Source organism: Scyliorhinus torazame, chromosome 6 (assembly GCF_047496885.1).
Source record: "Scyliorhinus torazame isolate Kashiwa2021f chromosome 6, sScyTor2.1, whole genome shotgun sequence".
Lineage (NCBI taxonomy): Eukaryota > Metazoa > Chordata > Chondrichthyes > Carcharhiniformes > Scyliorhinidae > Scyliorhinus > Scyliorhinus torazame.
In genome coordinates, this window is record NC_092712.1 from 7,898,791 (window position 1) to 7,922,272 (window position 23,482).

Below are 23,482 nucleotides of genomic sequence, written 5' to 3' on the forward strand. Positions count from 1 at the left end.
TTAAATCAAATGAGAGCAGTACGTGAGAGATGTACTGCCCTCCTCCTCCGACCCCAATCAGGAGAGAATCCAATTCAGTGAGGCTGATGGCCAGGAAATTGGAAAAAACGTTGTAATGAAGCTCCACACCTGGAGGTACCTAAACCTGTCTGAGCCAAACACCCACATTTCTCCGGCAGCTCCTGTAGTCTGACCAAATGCACCTCCGTCAATAAATCACGCACTCCCTCCAGCCTTTTTTTCTCTCCATCACCGAGTGTAGAATCCAGCCTTTCTGGCTCAAACAGATGAGTCGCAGCAATTGAAGCCAGCCTTGGGGCTGCTCCATGTTAAAATGCTGGAGGAGGCGACTCCGTCATTTTAGTCTGGACGCCATCACTGGGTTGGTTGAGTACTTTTCCGGTGTCAGTGAAAGTGACACTGTTACCAATGCCTCAAACCTGCCCCCGACATGACCCCAACACCTTCCTCGCGTTGGCCGCCCCATAACAGTCCAGCAAATTTGGCAGCGCTAGAGCCCCCCGTCGGCCCCTCCCTCTGATGGAACGCACTCCCCGAATCCCCGGGGCCTGACCTGCCCAAATAAACCGGAAATCAGCCGGTCGATCCTTCGGAAAAACAACTTGGGCAGAAACACCAGGAGGCACGGAAATAAAAATAAAAACCCCGGCAAGCTGTTCATCTGAACTGTTTGAGCTCGGCCCATCAGCGATAACAGGAGTCTATCCCATCTCTATGAATTCACCTTAACTCGTAGCAAAGCTCGTATAATTCAACCTCTGAAGCCACGCCCACTCCCCCACCACCTGGACTTGTAAGAATTGGAAAATAGTCGCCTGATGCACTGAATATTCACTCTTCCCTATGTTCAACTTGTAACCGGAGAAGGTGCTGAAGATCCTCAAAATGCCCATAATATTCTCTATAGACGGCACTGGGTCCCTAATGTACAGCAAATCATCAGCATATACCTGGGCGGGATTCTCCGGTGCCTGACGCCGATATTCTAATCGGCGATCGGGCAGAGAATTGACTCTGACGCTGAAATTGGCGCCGGTCAGCCATGCCCCGCCCCCTCCAAAATGGCATCATCACATCGTGCACCGTTGCAATGCTGTTGGCGCGTCATCGACCGGCCCTCCCATGATGCTCTGCCCCCAATGGGCCGAGTTCCCGAAGGTGCGGGACACGTGTGGTCTCACCCGTGCGGAACCCGGCGTGGCGGCTGCTGTCTGTGTCCAGCGCCGCTACACTCAGCGGGGATCCGTGCCGCTGGCTGTGGGGGGGGGGGGGGCTTTCACAAGGGCTGGGGAGACTGGTGGGGGTGGCCAGGGGGTAACTGTGGGCTCGCGGATGGCAGTCAGGGTCTCCGTGTTGTACGGCGCGACCACTGCAGGCCGTCAGCCGTACGCATTCGCGGCCTGGGACCCGTCTTCTCTGGCCGTTTTAGGCATGGGAGCCGCGAGTTTCACCCGGCGCTGAGCTAGCCCCTCACCGGTCCCAGAATCGGTGAGGGTTTCACGCAGGTTTTTTTGTCCTCTCATGCCCGCTGACATCAGCACTTAGCCGCTGAAATGGAGAATCCAGCCCTCTATGTTCCACCGCACCTCTAATGATCCCACTGCACACACCTGAGGCACTCAGAGCAATGGCTCAATTGCAAACGTAAACGAGGGAGACTTCAGACACCTCTGCCTCGTACCCCTATGGAACCGAAAGGAACCCGAGCTCACGGTGTCGGTGCAAACACGAGCACACGTGCACGCATAGAGCAGCCGCACCCAAGACACAAACCCAAGTCCAAACCCAAACTTCTCCAACACCACAGAAAGGTGCCCCCTGGTCAAACACCTTCTCCACGGCCAATGATACAATTAGTTCCGGTGCCGGCTCAGCCGCAGAGGTGAGCACCACATTCGATAACAACGTCTGACCATCACAAACCCTATCTAATCTTCCCAGAAGGCAAGGCTCCAACTTTAATGCTAATACCTCGGCCAGGAACTCGGCATCTAGGCTTGACCAGGTGATTGGGCAATACGACCCACTCTCTGTGGGGTCCTGATCCTTTTTCAGGAACAGCGAGATAGACGCCTGCCCCAACACCTCAGGGAGGGCGGCCAGTGCCAAAGATTCCCGAAACATGCCCAGCAACAACGGACCCAACTGATCCGAAAACTTCCTTTAAAATTCCACCGGGATTCCATCCGGCCCCGGTGCCTTCCCTGCCTGTATGCACTTCATTGATAGCTCAATCGCCTCCAGGCCCAGCCTCCAGCTCGTCCCACAATTCCTCCCACCTTGGGTAACTCCAAACTCCAAAAACTCTGCCATCCCTCCTCGGGCGGCTCCGACCGATACAACCTCTGGTAAAATGACCAACACATTTCATTCACCTTACCCGGGGTGGAGACAAGCCTACCCACCAAAACCCTAACCTGAGCAAACACCCTGGCCGCTTCCTCTCGCCTTAATTGGTGTGCCAAGAGATGGCTAGCCTTCTCGCCATGCTGACACACTGCCCCTTTCGCCCGCCTCAATTGCCGCACCGCCCTGTCCGTGGACAGCAAGTCAAACTGCATTTATAGTTTTTTACAAAACCTCCGGGGACGGGTCCCTTGCATACCTACGATCCACCCCTAGAATCTCATCGACCAGTTTCTGTCACCACCGGGTCCACATGTATTAATAATTAGTGTCACAAGTTGGCTTCCATTAACACTACAATGAAGTTACTGTATGTGGTGAATGTATTATGCCAATAATCCACCATTGTATTTGTATCTGTGCTGTTGCCCTTGTGGGCTCTTCCTCTGGGCCATTGTATGGCATTATCCATGGGGGAACATGTTGGGGCCTGTGTGGGCTCCGCCCATGGCTCCTCCCCTTGAAGGGAGGTATAAAGAGCAGTCGACCTGTAGGCGGTTCTCAGTATTGGATCAGTCGCAGGGAGGCACTGTTCTAAGTTGATGAAAGCCACAGTTTACTTCTACTCCCTTCTCGAGTGAATTGATGGACGCATCACTGTATAAATCCCCTTGTCGCCACATTCCGGCGCCTGTTCGGGTACACTGAGGGGGAATTCAGAATGTCCAAATGACCTAACAGCACGTCTTTCAGGATTTGTGGGAGGAAACCGGAGCACCCGGAGGAAACCCACGGGGAGAACGTGTAGACTTCACACAGACAGCGACCCACCCCCGACAATGCTCCCGACCGGCCTCCAACAACAGGTCCACCCAATGTAGGGCATGATCTGAAATAATCAGCGCTGCAAACTCAGCCTTTTCAACCCAGCGAGACGGCGCCGACTCAGAGTCAGACTGTAAAAGCAAATGACTGCAGATGCTGGAATCTGAAACCAAAAGAGAAAATGCTACAAAATCTAAGCAGGTCTGGCAGCATCTGTAAGGAGAGAAAAGAGCGAACGTTTCGAGTCCAGGTGACCATTTGTCAAAGCTTTTTGTACTGAGCCTCTGACAGTGCAGCACTCCCTCAGTACTGACTCTCTGACAGTGCAGCACTCCCTCAGTACTGACCCTCTGACAGTGCAGCACTCCCTCAGTACTGACCCTCTGACAGTGCGGCACTCCCTCAGTACTGACCCTCTGACAGTGCGGCACTCCCTCAGTACTGACCCTCTGACAGTGCAGCGCTCCCTCAGTACCGACCCTCTGACAGTGCAGCACTCCCTCAGTCCTGACTCTCTGACAGTGCGGCACTCCCTCAGTACTGACCCTCTGACAGTGCGGCACTCCCTCAGTACTGACCCTCTGACAGTGCGGCACTCCCTCAGTACTGACCCTCTGACAGTGCGGCACTCCCTCAGTACTGACCCTCTGACAGTGCATCACTCCATCAGTACTGACCCTCTGACAGTGCATCACTCCCTCAGTACTGACCCTCTGACAGTGCAGCACTCCCTCAGTACTGACCCTCTGACAGTGCGGCACTCCCTCAGTACTGACCCTCTGACAGTGCGGCACTCCCTCAGTACTGACCCTCTGACAGTGCAGCACTCCCTCAGTACTGACTCTCTGACAGTGCGGCACTCCCTCAGTACTGACCCTCTGACAGTGCGGCACTCCCTCAGTACTGACCCTCTGACAGTGCGGCACTCCCTCAGTACTGACCCTCTGACAGTGCGGCACTCCCTCAGTACTGACCCTCTGACAGTGCGGCACTCCCTCAGTACTGACCCTCTGACAGTGCGGCAATCCCTCAGTACTGACCCTCTGACAGTGCGGCACTCCCTCAGTACTGACCCTCTGACAGTGCAGCACTCCCTCAGTACTGACCCTCTGACAGTGCAGCACTCCCTCAGTGCTGACCCTCTGACAGTGCAGCACTCCATCAGCACTGACCCTCTGACAGTGCAGCACTCCCTCAGTACTGACCCTCTGACAGTGCGGCACTCCCTCAGTACTGACCCTCTGACAGTGCAGCACTCCCTCAGTACTGACCCTCTGACAGTGCAGCACTCCCTCAGTACTAACCCTCTGACAGTGCAGCACTTCCCCAGCACTGACCCTCTGACAGTGCAGCAGTCCCTCAGTACTGACCCTCTGACAATGTAGCGCTCCTTCAGTACTGACCCTCTGACAGTCTGGCACTCCCTCAGTCCTGACCCTCTGACAGTGCAGCACTCCCTCAGTACTGACCTCGGACAGCGCGCCACTCCCTCAGTACTGACCCTCTGACAGTGCGGCACTCCCTCAGTACTGACCTCTGACAGAGCAGCACTTCCTCAGTACTGACCCTCTGACAGTGCAGCACTCCCTCAGTACTGACCCTCTGACAGTGCAGCACTCCCTCAGTACTGACCCTCTGACAGTGCAGCACTCCCTCAGTCCTGACCCTCTGACAGTGCGGCGCTCCCTCAGTACTGACCCTCTGACAATGCGACACTCCCTCAGTACTGATCCTCTGACAGTGCAGCACTCCCTCAGTACTGATCCTCTGACAGTGCAGCACTGCCTCAGTACTGACCCTCTGACAGTGCAGCACTCCCTCAGTACTGACCCTCTGACAGTGCAGCACTCCCTCAGTACTGACCTCTGACAGAGCAGCACTCCCTCAGTACTGACCCTCTGACAGTGCAGCACTCCCTCAGTACTGACCCTCTGACAGTGCAGCACTCCCTCAGTACTGACCCTCTGACAGTGCAGCATTCCCTCAGTACTGACCCTCTGACAGTGCAGCACTCCCTCAGTCCTGACCCTCTGACAGTGCGGCGCTCCCTCAGTACTGACCCTCTGACAATGCGACACTCCCTCAGTACTGATCCTCTGACTGTGCAGCACTCCCTCAGTACTGACCCTCTGACAGTGCAGCGCTCCCTCAGTACTGATCCTCTGACAGAGCAGCACCCCCTCAGTACTGACCCTCTGACAGTGCGGCACTCTCTCAGTACTGACCCTCTGACAGTGCGGCACTCCCTCAGTACTGACCCTCTGACAGTGCGGCGCTCCCTCAGTACTGACCCTCTGACAATGCGACATTCCCTCAGTACTGACCCTCTGACAGTGCAGCACTCCCTCAGTCCTGACCCTCTGACAGTGCGGCGCTCCCTCAGTCCTGACCCTCTGACAGTGCGGCGCTCCCTCAGTACTGACCCTCTGACAATGCGACACTCCCTCAGTACTGACCCTCTGACAATGCGATACTCCCTCAGTACTGATCCTCTGACTGTGCAGAACTCCCTCAGTACTGACCCTCTGACAGTGCAGCACTCCCTCAGTACTGACCCTCTGACAGTGCAGCACTCCCTCAGTACTGACCTCTGACAGCGCAGCACTCCCTCAGTACTGACCCTCTGACAGTGCAGCACTCCCTCAGTACTGACCCTCTGACAGTGCAGCACTCCCTCAGTACTGACCCTCTGACAGTGCAGCATTCCCTCAGTACTGACCCTCTGACAGTGCAGCACTCCCTCAGTCCTGACCCTCTGACAGTGCGGCACTCCCTCAGTACTGACCCTCTGACAGTGCAGCACTCCCTCAGTACTGATCCTCTGACAGTGCAGCACTGCCTCAGTACTGACCCTCTGACAGTGCAGCACTCCCTCAGTACTGACCCTCTGACAGTGCAGCACTCCCTCAGTACTGACCTCTGACAGAGCAGCACTCCCTCAGTACTGACCCTCTGACAGTGCAGCACTCCCTCAGTACTGACCCTCTGACAGTGCAGCACTCCCTCAGTACTGACCCTCTAACAGTGCAGCATTCCCTCAGTACTGACCCTCTGACAGTGCAGCACTCCCTCAGTCCTGACCCTCTGACGGTGCGGCGCTCCCTCAGTACTGACCCTCTGACAATGCGACACTCCCTCAGTACTGACCCTCTGACAGCGCAGCACTCCCTCAGTCCTGACCCTCTGACAATGCGGCGCTCCCTCAGTACTGACCCTCTGACAATGCGTCACTCCCTCAGTACTGACCCTCTGACAGTGCGGCACTCCCTCAGTACTGATCCTCTGACTGTGCAGCACTCCCTCAGTACTGACCCTCTGACAGTGCAGCACTCCCTCAGTACTGACCCTCTGACAGTGCAGCACTCCCTCAGTACTGACCTCTGACAGAGCAGCACTCCCTCAGTACTGACCCTCTGACAGTGCAGCACTCCCTCAGTACTGACCCTCTGACAGTGCAGCACTCCCTCAGTACTGACCCTCTGACAGTGCAGCATTCCCTCAGTACTGACCCTCTGACAGTGCAGCACTCCCTCAGTCCTGACCCTCTGACAGTGCGGCACTCTCTCAGTACTGACCCTCTGACAATGCGACACTCCCTCAGTACTGACCCTCTGACAGTGCGGCGCTCCCTCAGTACTGACCCTCTGACAATGCGACATTCCCTCAGTACTGACCCTCTGACAGTGCAGCACTCCCTCAGTCCTGACCCTCTGACAGTGCGGCGCTCCCTCAGTCCTGACCCTCTGACAGTGCGGCGCTCCCTCAGTACTGACCCTCTGACAATGCGACACTCCCTCAGTACTGACCCTCTGACAATGCGATACTCCCTCAGTACTGATCCTCTGACTGTGCAGAACTCCCTCAGTACTGACCCTCTGACAGTGCAGCACTCCCTCAGTACTGACCCTCTGACAGTGCAGCACTCCCTCAGTACTGACCTCTGACAGCGCAGCACTCCCTCAGTACTGACCCTCTGACAGTGCAGCACTCCCTCAGTACTGACCCTCTGACAGTGCAGCACTCCCTCAGTACTGACCCTCTGACAGTGCAGCATTCCCTCAGTACTGACCCTCTGACAGTGCAGCACTCCCTCAGTCCTGACCCTCTGACAGTGCGGCACTCCCTCAGTACTGATCCTCTGACAGTGCAGCACTGCCTCAGCACTGACCCTCTGACAGTGCAGCACTCCCTCAGTACTGACCCTCTGACAGTGCAGCACTCCCTCAGTACTGACCTCTGACAGAGCAGCACTCCCTCAGTACTGACCCTCTGACAGTGCAGCACTCCCTCAGTACTGACCATCTGACAGTGCAGCACTCCCTCAGTACTGACCCTCTAACAGTGCAGCATTCCCTCAGTACTGACCCTCTGACAGTGCAGCACTCCCTCAGTCCTGACCCTCTGACGGTGCGGCGCTCCCTCAGTACTGACCCTCTGACAATGCGACACTGCCTCAGTACTGACCCTCTGACAGCGCAGCACTCCCTCAGTCCTGACCCTCTGACAGAGCAGCACCCCCTCAGTACTGACCCTCTGACAGTGCGGCGCTCCCTCAGTACTGACCCTCTGACAATGCGTCACTCCCTCAGTACTGACCCTCTGACAGTGCGGCACTCCCTCAGTACTTATCCTCTGACTGTGCAGCACTCCCTCAGTACTGACCCTCTGACTGTGCAGCACTCCCTCAGTACTGATCCTCTGACAGAGCAGCACCCCCTCAGTACTGACCCTCTGACAGTGCGGCACTCTCTCAGTACTGACCCTCTGACAGTGCGGCACTCCCTCAGTACTGACCCTCTGACAGTGCGGCGCTCCCTCAGTACTGACCCTCTGACAATGCGACATTCCCTCAGTACTGACCCTCTGACAGTGGAGCACTCCCTCAGTCCTGACCCTCTGACAGTGCGGCGCTCCCTCAGTACTGACCCTCTGACAATGCGACACTCCCTCAGTACTGACCCTCTGACAATGCGATACTCCCTCAGTACTGATCCTCTGACTGTGCAGCACTCCCTCAGTACTGACCCTCTGACAGTGCAGCACTCCCTCAGTACTGACCCTCTGACAGTGCAGCACTCCCTCAGTACTGACCTCTGACAGAGCAGCACTCCCTCAGTACTGACCCTCTGACAGTGCAGCACTCCCTCAGTACTGACCCTCTGACAGTGCAGCACTCCCTCAGTACTGACCCTCTGACAGTGCAGCATTCCCTCAGTACTGACCCTCTGACAGTGCAGCACTCCCTCAGTCCTGACCTTCTGACAGTGCGGCGCTCCCTCAGTACTGACCCTCTGACAATGCGACACTCCCTCAGTACTGACCCTCTGACAGCGCAGCACTCCCTCAGTCCTGACCCTCTGACAATGCGGGGCTCCCTCAGTACTGACCCTCTGACAATGCGTCACTCCCTCAGTACTGACCCTCTGACAGTGCGGCACTCCCTCAGTACTGATCCTCTGACTGTGCAGCACTCCCTCAGTACTGACCCTCTGACAGTGCAGCACTCCCTCAGTACTGATCCTCTGACAGAGCAGCACCCCCTCAGTACTGACCCTCTGACAGTGCGGCACTCTCTCAGTACTGACCCTCTGACAGTGCGGCACTCCCTCAGTACTGACCCTCTGACAGTGCGGCGCTCCCTCAGTACTGACCCTCTGACAATGCGACATTCCCTCAGTACTGACCCTCTGACAGTGCAGCACTCCCTCAGTCCTGACCCTCTGACAGTGCGGCGCTCCCTCAGTCCTGACCCTCTGACAGTGCGGCGCTCCCTCAGTACTGAGCCTCTGACAGTGCGGCGCTCCCTCAGTACTGACCCTCTGACAATGCGACACTCCCTCAGTACTGACCCTCTGACAATGCGATACTCCCTCAGTACTGATCCTCTGACTGTGCAGAACTCCCTCAGTACTGACCCTCTGACAGTGCAGCTCTCCCTCAGTACTGACCCTCTGACAGTGCAGCACTCCCTCAGTACTGACCTCTGACAGCGCAGCACTCCCTCAGTACTGACCCTCTGACAGTGCAGCACTCCCTCAGTACTGACCCTCTGACAGTGCGGCACTCCCTCAGTACTGATCCTCTGACTGTGCAGCACTCCCTCAGTACTGACCCTCTGACAGTGCAGCGCTCCCTCAGTACTGATCCTCTGACAGAGCAGCACCCCCTCAGTACTAACCCTCTGACAGTGCGGCACTCTCTCAGTACTGACCCTCTGGCAGTGCGGCACTCCCTCAGTACTGACCCTCTGACAGTGCGGCGCTCCCTCAGTACTGACCCTCTGACAATGCGACATTCCCTCAGTACTGACCCTCTGACAGTGCAGCACTCCCTCAGTCCTGACCCTCTGACAGTGCGGCGCTCCCTCAGTCCTGACCCTCTGACAGTGCGGCGCTCCCTCAGTACTGACCCTCTGACAATGCGACACTCCCTCAGTACTGACCCTCTGACAATGCGATACTCCCTCAGTACTGATCCTCTGACTGTGCAGAACTCCCTCAGTACTGACCCTCTGACAGTGCAGCACTCCCTCAGTACTGACCCTCTGACAGTGCAGCACTCCCTCAGTACTGACCTCTGACAGCGCAGCACTCCCTCAGTACTGACCCTCTGACAGTGCAGCACTCCCTCAGTCCTGACCCTCTGACAGAGCAGCACCCCCTCAGTACTGACCCTCTGACAGTGCGGCGCTCCCTCAGTACTGACCCTCTGACAATGCGTCACTCCCTCAGTACTGACCCTCTGACAGTGCGGCACTCCCTCAGTACTTATCCTCTGACTGTGCAGCAATCCCTCAGTACTGACCCTCTGACTGTGCAGCACTCCCTCAGTACTGATCCTCTGACAGAGCAGCACCCCCTCAGTACTGACCCTCTGACAGTGCGGCACTCTCTCAGTACTGACCCTCTGACAGTGCGGCACTCCCTCAGTACTGACCCTCTGACAGTGCGGCGCTCCCTCAGTACTGACCCTCTGACAATGCGACATTCCCTCAGTACTGACCCTCTGACAGTGCAGCACTCCCTCAGTCCTGACCCTCTGACAGTGCGGCGCTCCCTCAGTACTGACCCTCTGACAATGCGACACTCCCTCAGTACTGACCCTCTGACAATGCGATACTCCCTCAGTACTGATCCTCTGACTGTGCAGCACTCCCTCAGTACTGACCCTCTGACAGTGCAGCACTCCCTCAGTACTGACCCTCTGACAGTGCAGCACTCCCTCAGTACTGACCTCTGACAGAGCAGCACTCCCTCAGTACTGACCCTCTGACAGTGCAGCACTCCCTCAGTACTGACCCTCTGACAGTGCAGCACTCCCTCAGTACTGACCCTCTGACAGTGCAGCATTCCCTCAGTACTGACCCTCTGACAGTGCAGCACTCCCTCAGTCCTGACCTTCTGACAGTGCGGCGCTCCCTCAGTACTGACCCTCTGACAATGCGACACTCCCTCAGTACTGACCCTCTGACAGCGCAGCACTCCCTCAGTCCTGACCCTCTGACAATGCGGGGCTCCCTCAGTACTGACCCTCTGACAATGCGTCACTCCCTCAGTACTGACCCTCTGACAGTGCGGCACTCCCTCAGTACTGATCCTCTGACTGTGCAGCACTCCCTCAGTACTGACCCTCTGACAGTGCAGCACTCCCTCAGTACTGATCCTCTGACAGAGCAGCACCCCCTCAGTACTGACCCTCTGACAGTGCGGCACTCTCTCAGTACTGACCCTCTGACAGTGCGGCACTCCCTCAGTACTGACCCTCTGACAGTGCGGCGCTCCCTCAGTACTGACCCTCTGACAATGCGACATTCCCTCAGTACTGACCCTCTGACAGTGCAGCACTCCCTCAGTCCTGACCCTCTGACAGTGCGGCGCTCCCTCAGTCCTGACCCTCTGACAGTGCGGCGCTCCCTCAGTACTGAGCCTCTGACAGTGCGGCGCTCCCTCAGTACTGACCCTCTGACAATGCGACACTCCCTCAGTACTGACCCTCTGACAATGCGATACTCCCTCAGTACTGATCCTCTGACTGTGCAGAACTCCCTCAGTACTGACCCTCTGACAGTGCAGCACTCCCTCAGTACTGACCCTCTGACAGTGCAGCACTCCCTCAGTACTGACCTCTGACAGCGCAGCACTCCCTCAGTACTGACCCTCTGACAGTGCAGCACTCCCTCAGTACTGACCCTCTGACAGTGCAGCACTCCCTCAGTACTGACCCTCTGACAGTGCAGCATTCCCTCAGTACTGACCCTCTGACAGTGCAGCACTCCCTCAGTCCTGACCCTCTGACAGTGCGGCACTCCCTCAGTACTGATCCTCTGACAGTGCAGCACTGCCTCAGTACTGACCCTCTGACAGTGCAGCACTCCCTCAGTACTGACCCTCTGACAGTGCAGCACTCCCTCAGTACTGACCTCTGACAGAGCAGCACTCCCTCAGTACTGACCCTCTGACAGTGCAGCACTCCCTCAGTACTGACCCTCTGACAGTGCAGCACTCCCTCAGTACTGACCCTCTAACAGTGCAGCATTCCCTCAGTACTGACCCTCTGACAGTGCAGCACTCCCTCAGTCCTGACCCTCTGACGGTGCGGCGCTCCCTCAGTACTGACCCTCTGACAATGCGACACTCCCTCAGTACTGACCCTCTGACAGCGCAGCACTCCCTCAGTCCTGACCCTCTGACAATGCGGCGCTCCCTCAGTACTGACCCTCTGACAATGCGTCACTCCCTCAGTACTGACCCTCTGACAGTGCGGCACTCCCTCAGTACTTATCCTCTGACTGTGCAGCACTCCCTCAGTACTGACCCTCTGACAGTGCAGCATTCCCTCAGTACTGACCCTCTGACAGTGCAGCACTCCCTCAGTCCTGACCCTCTGACAGTGCGGCACTCCCTCAGTACTGATCCTCTGACAGTGCAGCACTGCCTCAGTACTGACCCTCTGACAGTGCAGCACTCCCTCAGTACTGACCCTCTGACAGTGCAGCACTCCCTCAGTACTGACCTCTGACAGAGCAGCACTCCCTCAGTACTGACCCTCTGACAGTGCAGCACTCCCTCAGTACTGACCCTCTGACAGTGCAGCACTCCCTCAGTACTGACCCTCTAACAGTGCAGCATTCCCTCAGTACTGACCCTCTGACAGTGCAGCACTCCCTCAGTCCTGACCCTCTGACGGTGCGGCGCTCCCTCAGTACTGACCCTCTGACAATGCGACACTCCCTCAGTACTGACCCTCTGACAGCGCAGCACTCCCTCAGTCCTGACCCTCTGACAATGCGGCGCTCCCTCAGTACTGACCCTCTGACAATGCGTCACTCCCTCAGTACTGACCCTCTGACAGTGCGGCACTCCCTCAGTACTTATCCTCTGACTGTGCAGCACTCCCTCAGTACTGACCCTCTGACAGTGCAGCACTCCCTCAGTACTGATCCTCTGACAGAGCAGCACCCCCTCAGTACTGACCCTCTGACAGTGCGGCACTCTCTCAGTACTGACCCTCTGACAGTGCGGCACTCCCTCAGTACTGACCCTCTGACAGTGCGGCGCTCCCTCAGTACTGACCCTCTGACAATGCGACATTCCCTCAGTACTGACCCTCTGACAGTGCAGCACTCCCTCAGTCCTGACCCTCTGACAGTGCGGCGCTCCCTCAGTCCTGACCCTCTGACAGTGCGGCGCTCCCTCAGTACTGACCCTCTGACAATGCGACACTCCCTCAGTACTGACCCTCTGACAATGCGATACTCCCTCAGTACTGATCCTCTGACTGTGCAGCACTCCCTCAGTACTGACCCTCTGACAGTGCAGCACTCCCTCAGTACTGACCCTCTGACAGTGCAGCACTCCCTCAGTACTGACCTCTGACAGAGCAGCACTCCCTCAGTACTGACCCTCTGACAGTGCAGCACTCCCTCAGTACTGACCCTCTGACAGTGCAGCACTCCCTCAGTACTGACCCTCTGACAGTGCAGCATTCCCTCAGTACTGACCCTCTGACAGTGCAGCACTCCCTCAGTCCTGACCTTCTGACAGTGCGGCGCTCCCTCAGTACTGACCCTCTGACAATGCGACACTCCCTCAGTACTGACCCTCTGACAGCGCAGCACTCCCTCAGTCCTGACCCTCTGACAATGCGGCGCTCCCTCAGTACTGACCCTCTGACAATGCGTCACTCCCTCAGTACTGACCCTCTGACAGTGCGGCACTCCCTCCATACTGATCCTCTGACTGTGCAGCACTCCCTCAGTACTGACCCTCTGACAGTGCAGCACTCCCTCAGTACTGATCCTCTGACAGAGCAGCACCCCCTCAGTACTGACCCTCTGACAGTGCGGCACTCTCTCAGTACTGACCCTCTGACAGTGCGGCACTCCCTCAGTACTGACCCTCTGACAGTGCGGCGCTCCCTCAGTACTGACCCTCTGACAATGCGACATTCCCTCAGTACTGACCCTCTGACAGCGCAGCACTCCCTCAGTCCTGACCCTCTGACAGTGCGGCGCTCCCTCAGTCCTGACCCACTGACAGTGCGGCGCTCCCTCAGTACTGACCCTCTGACAATGCGACACTCCCTCAGTACTGACCCTCTGACAGCGCAGCACTCCCTCAGTCCTGACCCTCTGACAATGCGGCGCTCCCTCAGTACTGACCCTCTGACAATGCGTCACTCCCTCAGTACTGACCCTCTGACAGTGCGGCACTCCCTCAGTACTGATCCTCTGACTGTGCAGCACTCCCTCAGTACTGACCCTCTGACAGTGCGGCACTCCCTCAGTACTGATCCTCTGACTGTGCAGCACTCCCTCAGTACTGATCCTCTGACAGAGCAGCACCCCCTCAGTACTGACCCTCTGACAGTGCGGCACTCCCTCAGTACTGACCCTCTCACAGTGCGGCACTCCCTCAGTCCTGACCCTCTGACAGTGCGGCGCTCCCTCAGTACTGACCCTCTGACAATGCGACACTCCCTCAGTACTGACCCTCTGACAGTGCAGCACTCCCTCAGTCCTGACCCTCTGACAGTGTGGCGCTCCCTCAGTACTGACCCTCTGACAATGCGATACTCCCTCAGTACTGACCCTCTGACAGTGCGGCACTCCCTCAGCACTGATCCTCTGACTGTGCAGCACTCCCTCAGTACTGACCCTCTGACAGTGCAGCACTCCCTCAGTACTGATCCTCTGACAGAGCAGCACCCCCTCAGTACTGACCCTCTGACAGTGCGGCACTCCCTCAGTACTGACCCTCTGACAGTGCGGCACTCCCTCAGTACTGACCCTCTGACAGTACGGCACTCCCTCAGCACTGACCCTCTGACAGTGCGGCACTCCCTCAGTACTGACCCTCTGACAGTGCAGCACTCCCTCAGCACTGACCCTCTGACAGTGCGGCACTCCCTCAGTACTGACCCTCTGACAGTACGGCACTCCCTCAGCACTGACCCTCTGACAGTGCGGCACTCCCTCAGTACTGACCCTCTGACAGTGCAGCACTCCCTCAGTACTGATCCTCTGACAGTGCAGCACTGCCTCAGTCCTGACCCTCTGACAGTGCAGCACTCCCTCAGTACTGACCTCTGACAGTGCAGCACTCCCTCAGTACTGACCCTCTGACAGTACGGCACTCCCTCAGCACTGACCCTCTGACAGTGCGGCACTCCCTCAGTACTGACCCTCTGACAGTGCAGCACTCCCTCAGTACTGATCCTCTGACAGTGCAGCACTGCCTCAGTACTGACCCTCTGACAGTGCAGCACTTCCTCAGTACTGACCTCTGACAGTGCAGCACTCCCTCAGTACTGACCTCTGACAGAGCAGCACTCCCTCAGTACTGACCCTCTGACAGTGCAGCACTCCCTCAGTACTGACCCTCTGACAGTGCAGCACTCCCTCAGTACTGACCCTCTGACAGTGCAGCACTCCCTCAGTACTGATCCTCTGACAGTGCAGCACTGCCTCAGTACTGACCCTCTGACAGTGCAGCACTTCCTCAGTACTGACCTCTGACAGTGCAGCACTCCCTCAGTACTGACCTCTGACAGAGCAGCACTCCCTCAGTACTGACCCTCTGACAGTGCAGCACTCCCTGAGTACTGACCCTCTGACAGTGCAGCACTCCCTCAGTACTGACCCTCTGACAGTGCAGCATTCCCTCAGTACTGACCCTCTGACAGTGCAGCACTCCCTCAGTCCTGACCCTCTGACAGTGCGGTGCTCCCTCAGTACTGACCCTCTGACAATGCGACACTCCCTCAGTACTGACCCTCTGACAGCGCAGCACTCCCTCAGTCCTTACCCTCTGACAATGCGGCGCTCCCTCAGTACTGACCCTCTGACAATGCGTCACTCCCTCAGTACTGACCCTCTGACAGTGCGGCGCTCCCTTAGTACTGACCCTCTGACAGTGCAGCACTTCCTCAGTACTGACCTCTGACAGTGCAGCACTCCCTCAGTACTGACCTCTGACAGAGCAGCACTCCCTCAGCACTGACCCTCTGACAGTGCAGCACTCCCTCAGTACTGACCCTCTGACAGTGCAGCACTCCCTCAGTACTGACCTCTGACAGTGCAGCACTCCCTCAGTACTGACCTCTGACAGAGCAGCACTCCCTCAGCACTGACCCTCTGACAGTGCAGCACTCCCTCAGTACTGACCCTCTGACAGTGCAGCACTCCCTCAGTACTGACCCTCTGACAGTGCAGCACTCCCTCAGTACTGATCCTCTGACAGTGCAGCACTGCCTCAGTACTGACCCTCTGACAGTGCAGCACTTCCTCAGTACTGACCTCTGACAGTGCAGCACTCCCTCAGTACTGACCTCTGACAGAGCAGCACTCCCTCAGTACTGACCCTCTGACAGTGCAGCACTCCCTCAGTACTGACCCTCTGACAGTGCAGCACTCCCTCAGTACTGACCCTCTGACAGTGCAGCATTCCCTCAGTACTGACCCTCTGACAGTGCAGCACTCCCTCAGTCCTGACCCTCTGACAGTGCGGCGCTCCCTCAGTACTGACCCTCTGACAATGCGACACTCCCTCAGTACTGACCCTCTGACAGTGCGGCACTCCCTCAGTACTGACCCTCTGACAGTGCGGCGCTCCCTCGGTACTGACCCTCTGACAGTGCGGCGCTCCCTCAGTACTGACCCTCTGACAATGCGACATTCCCTCAGTACTGACCCTCTGACAGTGCAGCACTCCCTCAGTCCTGACCCTCTGACAGTGCGGCGCTCCCTCAGTACTGACCCTCTGACAATGCGACACTCCCTCAGTACTGACCCTCTGACAGTGCAGCACTCACTCAGTACTGATCCTCTGACTGTGCAGCACTCCCTCAGTACTGACCCTCTGACAGTGCAGCACTCCCTCGGTACTGATCCTCTGACAGAGCAGCACCCCCTCAGTACTGACCCTCTGACAGTGCGGCACTCCCTCAGTACTGACCCTCTGACAGTGCGGCACTCCCTCAGTACTGACCCTCTGACAGTGCGGCGCTCCCTCAGTACTGACCCTCTGACAATGCGACACTCCCTCAGTACTGACCCTCTGACAGTGCAGCACTCACTCAGTCCTGACCCTCTGACAGTGTGGCGCTCCCTCAGTACTGACCCTCTGACAATGCGATACTCCCTCAGTACTGACCCTCTGACAGTGCGGCACTCCCTCAGCACTGATCCTCTGACTGTGCAGCACTCCCTCAGTACTGACCCTCTGACAGTGCAGCACTCCCTCAGTACTGATCCTCTGACAGAGCAGCACCCCCTCAGTACTGACCCTCTGACAGTGCGGCACTCCCTCAGTACTGACCCTCTGACAGTGCGGCACTCCCTCAGTACTGACCCTCTGACAGTACGGCACTCCCTCAGCACTGACCCTCTGACAGTGCGGCACTCCCTCAGTACTGACTCTCTGACAGTGCAGCACTCCCTCAGTTCTGACCCTCTGACAGTGCAGCACTCCCTCAGTACTGACCCTCTGACAGTGCGGCACTCCCTCAGTACTGACCCTCTGACAGTGCAGCACTCCCTCAGTACTGACCCTCTGACAGTGCAGCACTCCCTCAGTATTGACTCTCTGACAGTGCAGCACTCCCTCAGTTCTGACCCTCTGACAGTGCAGCACTCCCTTATCATAGATCATTGAATTTACAGTGCAGAAGGAGGCCATTCGGCCCATCGAGTCTGCACCGGCTCTTGGAAAGAGCACTCTACCCAAGGTCAACACCTCCACCCTATCCCCAGAACCCAGTAACCCCACCCAACACTAAGGGCAATTTTGGGCACTAAGGGCAATTTATCATGGCCAATCCACCTAACCTGCACATCTTTGGACTGTGGGAGGAAACCGGAGCACCCGGAGGAAACCCACGCACACACGGGGAGGATGTGCAGACTCCGCACAGACAGTGACCCAAACTGGGAATCGAACCTGGGACCCTGGAGCTGTGAAGCAATTGTGCTATCCACAAGGCTACCGTGCTGCCCCTTAAAAATGCACTATTATGTGGACCTGTGACTGGATCTATAATCTCCTAACTCGAATATTAAACCTGCCTCGCTGTTATTTTTAATCTTGATTTATCGAACGTACTGGGATCAGTTGGCCTGATTATTTGACTGCAGTGCAGGGTCGTGGTTGTTCCGTGTGATTCGCTCTTGGGAGTTGTTATTCGTCTTTTTTCTTTTCCTGCTAGGCTTTTGTTGCTCTGGTGAAGAGGGAGCAGGAGTTAGCAGCGAAAGAACGTGAGAAAGAAGAGAAGGAGCGAAAGCAGAGGCAGGAGGAGCAAAAACGCAGGAACCGGATGTTGGAATCGGCCTTTGATGGGGATGTGGATGAGATGAAGGTGTTGTTAAAGGAGGTGAGGTATAGCAGGGGGACAGGAAATCTGAACCTACCTTTGCTTGGTGCCCCGGGACCTGGGTGTCCTTGTGCACCAGTCGCTGAAGGTAAGCTGCAGGTGCAGCAGGCGGTAAAGAAGGCTAATGGTATGTTGGCCTTCATTGCGAGAGGTTTCGAGTACAGAAGCAGGGATGTGTTGCTGCAGTTGTACAGGGCCTTGGTGAGGCCACACCTGGAGTATTGTGGGCAGTTTTGGTCTCCTTCTCTGAGGAAGGATGTTCTTGCTCTCGAGGGAGAGCAGCGAAGGTTTACCAGACTGATTCCAGGGATGGCGGGACTGTCATATGAGGAGAGATTGACTCGGTTGGGATTGTTCTCGCTGGAGTTCAGAAGAATGAGGGGGGATCTCAGAGAGACTATAAACTTCTAACAGGACTGGACAGGGTAGATGCAGGGACAATGTTACCAATGATGGGTGTGTCCAGAACCAGGGGTCACAGTCTGAGGGTTCAGGGTAAACCATTTCGGACAGAGATAAGGAGACATTTCTTCACACAGAGAGTGGTGAGCCTGTGGAATTCATTCCCACAGGAAGTAGTTGATGCTAAAACATTGAATATATCCAAGAGGCGGCTGGATATAGCACTTGGGGAGAATGGGATCAAAGGCTATGGGGAGAAAGCCGGATTAGGCTATTGAGTTGGATGATCAGCCATGATGGTGATGAATGGCGAGCAGGCTCGAAGGGCCAAAAGGCCGCCTCCTGCCCCTATCTTCTGTGTATCTATGTAATCTTTACGCTGCGGACTTTCTTCTGTAAACCTCTCGAGGCTGATAAATCTTTATTCAGCAAAGATATGAAGGGTTATGAGGTAAATTAATGCATCCACACGGTCATAGATTCGCCGTGACATGATTGTGCTGGGAAAAGCTCGAGGGGCTGACTGTCCTCCTGTCCCTAAGTTCTTTCAATCCGTAAGTCAGACCTATCGAAAAGTCAACCCTCCAATCCGTTCGGACATATTGCTGGAAGTTTCAGCACCTGACCTTTCACCTTGAATTAGCCAATTCAGGCAGCTGTTTGCCAGCTCCAGTTCTTTTATAAACTAATGAATAAAATGACCACAACCCAGTCTGGAAGATTCATCCGTAATTCCTGGACAATCCAAGCCAATTCTGGAAGGTGGTCACTCACCATTGCGTTGGGAGATTATTTCCCTTGACGAAGGTGAGGCCTGCCTCACTCATGGGGCACCGTTCATCGGTATTACGATTCCAGAGAAGACCGCACCAGGCAGTGGCTAGGACACTGCCCCAAAGCACCAATATTTTAGTTTATTTTGTAAGACTGTGCGGAAAGAATACTTTGCTCAAGAATCCATGGGAATCGTAAAAAAAAGAATCAGACAGCTCTCAATCCAGCTTAAAATCAGTCGGGCACAGAGTAATACTTCCTTCACAGCACACATTTGGCCTGCAGTGAGAGTCCGTGCAGACTCTGCCTTCATAAAGCTCTTTCAACTGGCTTCTTTCAGCTTCTGAAGGTGGATTTGAGAACAGGTAGAGATCAGCCATGATCAGATTGAATGGCAGTGCAGCTTAGAAGGGCTGAATTGCCGACTTCTGCTCCTAATTCCTATGTTCCTTGTCCTCAGACAAGACTGCTCTGCTTTAAATACTATTATTTTTAGAACCATCCTCTGGGAGAGAAGTCTGGACTCAGGGACAGACAGATCAAACTTCAACTCGTCTCCAAAGCTTTCTGAAAACATCTCTCTGAATCCCTTCGCTCCACCCAGCAATAACATAATTTCTCCAAGCTGCAAAATAGATTAAATTTCTTGGCTGAAAGCACATTAACTCCCCGGCAACTGTCAAGGTCAAACCACAGTCCATTAGCCCAGACTAAAAGACACGTTCCTCCGGTCAATTTCACCTTCTAGCTCCTAAAAGCTCCCGGGCCCTGCAAACAAGGGTTCTTAAAAAGAAAATGACCATTGCAGTCAAACACTCTCCCGGGGGGGACAGGGCGGAGCGGGGCAGTATCGACCCTGTGTGTCAGTCACACTGAGCTCCTCCCGGGGGGACAGGGCGGAGCGGGGCAGCCGTGACCCTGTGTGTCAGTCAGACTGAGCTCCTCCCGGGGGGGGCAGGGCGGAGCGGGGCAGCATCGACCCTGTGTGTCAGTCACACTGAGCTCCTCCCGGGGGGACAGGGCGGAGCGGGGCAGCATCGACCCTGTGTGTCAGTCACACTGAGCTCCTCCCGGGGGGACAGGGCGGAGCGGGGCAGCATCGACCCTGTGTGTCAGTCACACTGAGCTCCTCCCGGGGGGGACAGGGCGGAGCGGGGCAGCATCGACCCTGTGTGTCAGTCACACTGAGCTCCTCCCGGGGGGGTCAGGGCGGAGCGGGGCAGCATCGGCCCTGTGTGTCAGTCACACTGAGCTCCTCCCGGGGGGGCAGGGCGGAGCGGGGCAGCCGTGACCCTGTGTGTCAGTCAGACTGAGCTCCTCCCGGGGGGGACAGGGCGGAGCGGGGCAGTATCGACCCTGTGTGTCAGTCACACTGAGCTCCTCCCGGGGGGACAGGGCGGAGCGGGGCAGCCGTGACCCTGTGTGTCAGTCAGACTGAGCTCCTCCCGGGGGGGGCAGGGCGGAGCGGGGCAGCATCGACCCTGTGTGTCAGTCACACTGAGCTCCTCCCGGGGGGACAGGGCGGAGCGGGGCAGCATCGACCCTGTGTGTCAGTCACACTGAGCTCCTCCCGGGGGGACAGGGCGGAGCGGGGCAGCATCGACCCTGTGTGTCAGTCACACTGAGCTCCTCCCGGGGGGGACAGGGCGGAGCGGGGCAGCATCGACCCTGTGTGTCAGTCACACTGAGCTCCTCCCGGGGGGGTCAGGGCGGAGCGGGGCAGCATCGACCCTGTGTGTCAGTCACACTGAGCTCCTCCCGGGGGGGACAGGGCGGAGCGGGGCAGCATCGGCCCTGTGTGTCAGTCACACTGAGCTCCTCCCGGGGGGGCAGGGCGGAGCGGGGCAGCCGTGACCCTGTGTGTCAGTCAGACTGAGCTCCTCCCGGGGGGGACAGGGCGGAGCGGGGCAGCATCGACCCTGTGTGTCAGTCAGACTGAGCTCCTCCCGGGGGGGACAGGGCGGAGCGGGGCAGCATCGGCCCTGTGTGTCAGTCAGACTGAGCTCCTCCCGGGGGGGGACAGGGCGGAGCGGGGCAGCATCGACCCTGTGTGTCAGTCACACTGAGCTCCTCCCGGGGGGACAGGGCGGAGCGGAGCAGCATCGACCCTGTGTGTCAGTCACATTGAGACCCTCCCGGGGGGGACAGGCCGGAGCGAGGCAGCCGTGACCCTGTGTGTCAGTCACACTGAGCTCCTCCCGGGGGGGTCAGGGCGGAGCGGGGCAGCATCGACCCTGTGTGTCAGTCACACTGAGCTCCTCCCGGGGGGGACAGGGCGGAGCGGGGCAGCATCGACCCTGTGTGTCAGTCACATTGAGACCCTCCCGGGGGGGACAGGGCGGAGCTCGGCAGCCGTGACCCTGTGTGTCAGTCACACTGAGCTCCTCCCGGGGGGACAGGGCGGAGCGGGGCAGCATCGACCCTGTGTGTCAGTCACACTGAGCTCCTCCCGGGGGGACAGGGCGGAGCGGGGCAGCCGTGACCCTGTGTGTCAGTCACACTGAGCCCCTCCCGGGGGGGACAGGGCGGAGCGGGGCAGCATCGGCCCTGTGTGTCAGTCACACTGAGCTCCTCCCGGGGGGGACAGGGCGGAGCGGGGCAGCCGTGACCCTGTGTGTCGGTCAGACTGAGCTCCTCCCGGGGGGGACAGGACGGAGCGGGGCAGCCGTGACCCTGTGTGTCAGTCACACTGAGCTCCTCCCGGGGGGACAGGGCGGAGCTTGGCAACCGTGACCCTGTGTGTCAGTCACACTGAGCTCCTCCCGGGGGGACAGGGCGGAGCGGGGCAGCATCGACCCTGTGTGTCAGTCACACTGAGCTCCTCCCGGGGGGACAGGGCGGAGCGGGGCAGCATCGACCCTGTGTGTCAGTCAGACTGAGCTCCTCCCGGGCGGGACAGGGCGGAGCGAGGCAGCATCGACCCTGTGTGTCAGTCAGACTGAGCTCCTCCCTGTCATAATATCCACGCATGTGTATAATGAGATGCAGACAGGCAGTGATTGACACACAGGATGGCCAGTTAGCACACAGCACAGTGCAGCCAATCACCAGACAGGACACCACCACTATAAAGCCAGAGGGCACTAGGTTTCCCGCTCTCTCGGGACCCAGCTACTGTCAGAGTCCACGAGCTAGCACAGAGCAAACACCATGCGGTAGCTAGTAAGTCAGTATTGCCGACCCACAGCTGAATATGTACAGCAGTTCATCGAGTTGAATAAAACAGTGTTGGATCTTCTCCTGTGTTAGGCGTCTGTTTCCAACTTCCCTGCATCGAGTGCAGTCCACATCGAACCAACCTGCCTAACACATCATGGTACCGGAGTGATACTGATCTTGACGGACCTACCTCGAGTGTATCAGCATCGACCAGCAAGCAGCCATCCGGTGAAATGGAAAACATCCAGCCTCCTCCGCAACTCCGCATCTCCGGCAACCTCGGTGCCAACTGGAAAATCTTCAAGCAAAAGTTCCTCTTGTACATCGAGGCCTCCGACCTTGAGGCAGCATCGGATGCCAGGAAGATCGGGCTATTTCTCTCCACTGCGGGGGACCACGCTGTCCATATCTACAATTCGCTTACGTTCGCCGACGGCGAAGACAAAACGAAATTCAAAACAGTCCTGCTGAAGTTCGACAGCCAGTGTGACATTGAGGTGAATGCGAGCTTTGTATGGTACTTTCTCCAGCAGAGGCTTCAGGGTAAGGATGAACCTTTTCAGTCCTTCTTGACCCATCTCCGCATCCTAGCGCAGTCATGTAACTCTGACTCGACGGCTGATTCCATGATCCAGGATCAGATCGTTTTCGGGGTCCACTCCGACTCCCTGCGGCAGCAGCTCCTTAAAATCAAACAGTTGACCCTCTCTGTCGCTATCGAGACGTGCGTTGTCCATGAGCATGCCAAGAATCGTCACTCCCACATCAGGGCGGCAGAAACTGCGAAGCTGGCCTCCCACGCGGCGGAACGGGTGCAGGCCATTGCACAGATGCAGGGCCTGAGCATCGAGGAGAGTGGCCGTTTCGCGCGCTTTTCTCGGATCCTTGCGCATGCGCGCCGCGACCGAGTGGATGACGAGACCGAAAACCCGACTGCGCAGGTGCGTACGTCGGCCGACCGCACTGCGCATGTGCGATAGCGCACGGATCGCTCTGACGTCAGCGTCATGACGTGTCCGAATTGTGGCTCCGCCCACTTAAAGCGGCAATGTCCGGCAAGAGGACACCGATGTCTCCAGTGTGGCAA

At 57.2% G+C, this 23,482-nt stretch overlaps 1 protein-coding gene across 6 annotated transcripts in view; it reads left to right on the top strand.

The window, feature by feature from the left end:
* Positions 1-23,482, top strand: part of LOC140424662 (IQ motif and ankyrin repeat domain-containing protein 1-like) — a 775,223-nt gene that overhangs the window by 207,123 nt on the left and 544,618 nt on the right. For 5 of the 6 annotated variants that reach the window (XM_072507911.1, XM_072507908.1, XM_072507910.1 and 2 more), the window contains exon 5: positions 17,896-18,060. The exons of the other annotated variant lie outside the window; for it this stretch is intronic. In XM_072507911.1, the coding sequence (XP_072364012.1) occupies positions 17,896-18,060 (165 nt within the window). The remainder of the gene's footprint in view (positions 1-17,895; positions 18,061-23,482) is intronic. 6 annotated transcript variants of the gene reach the window in all.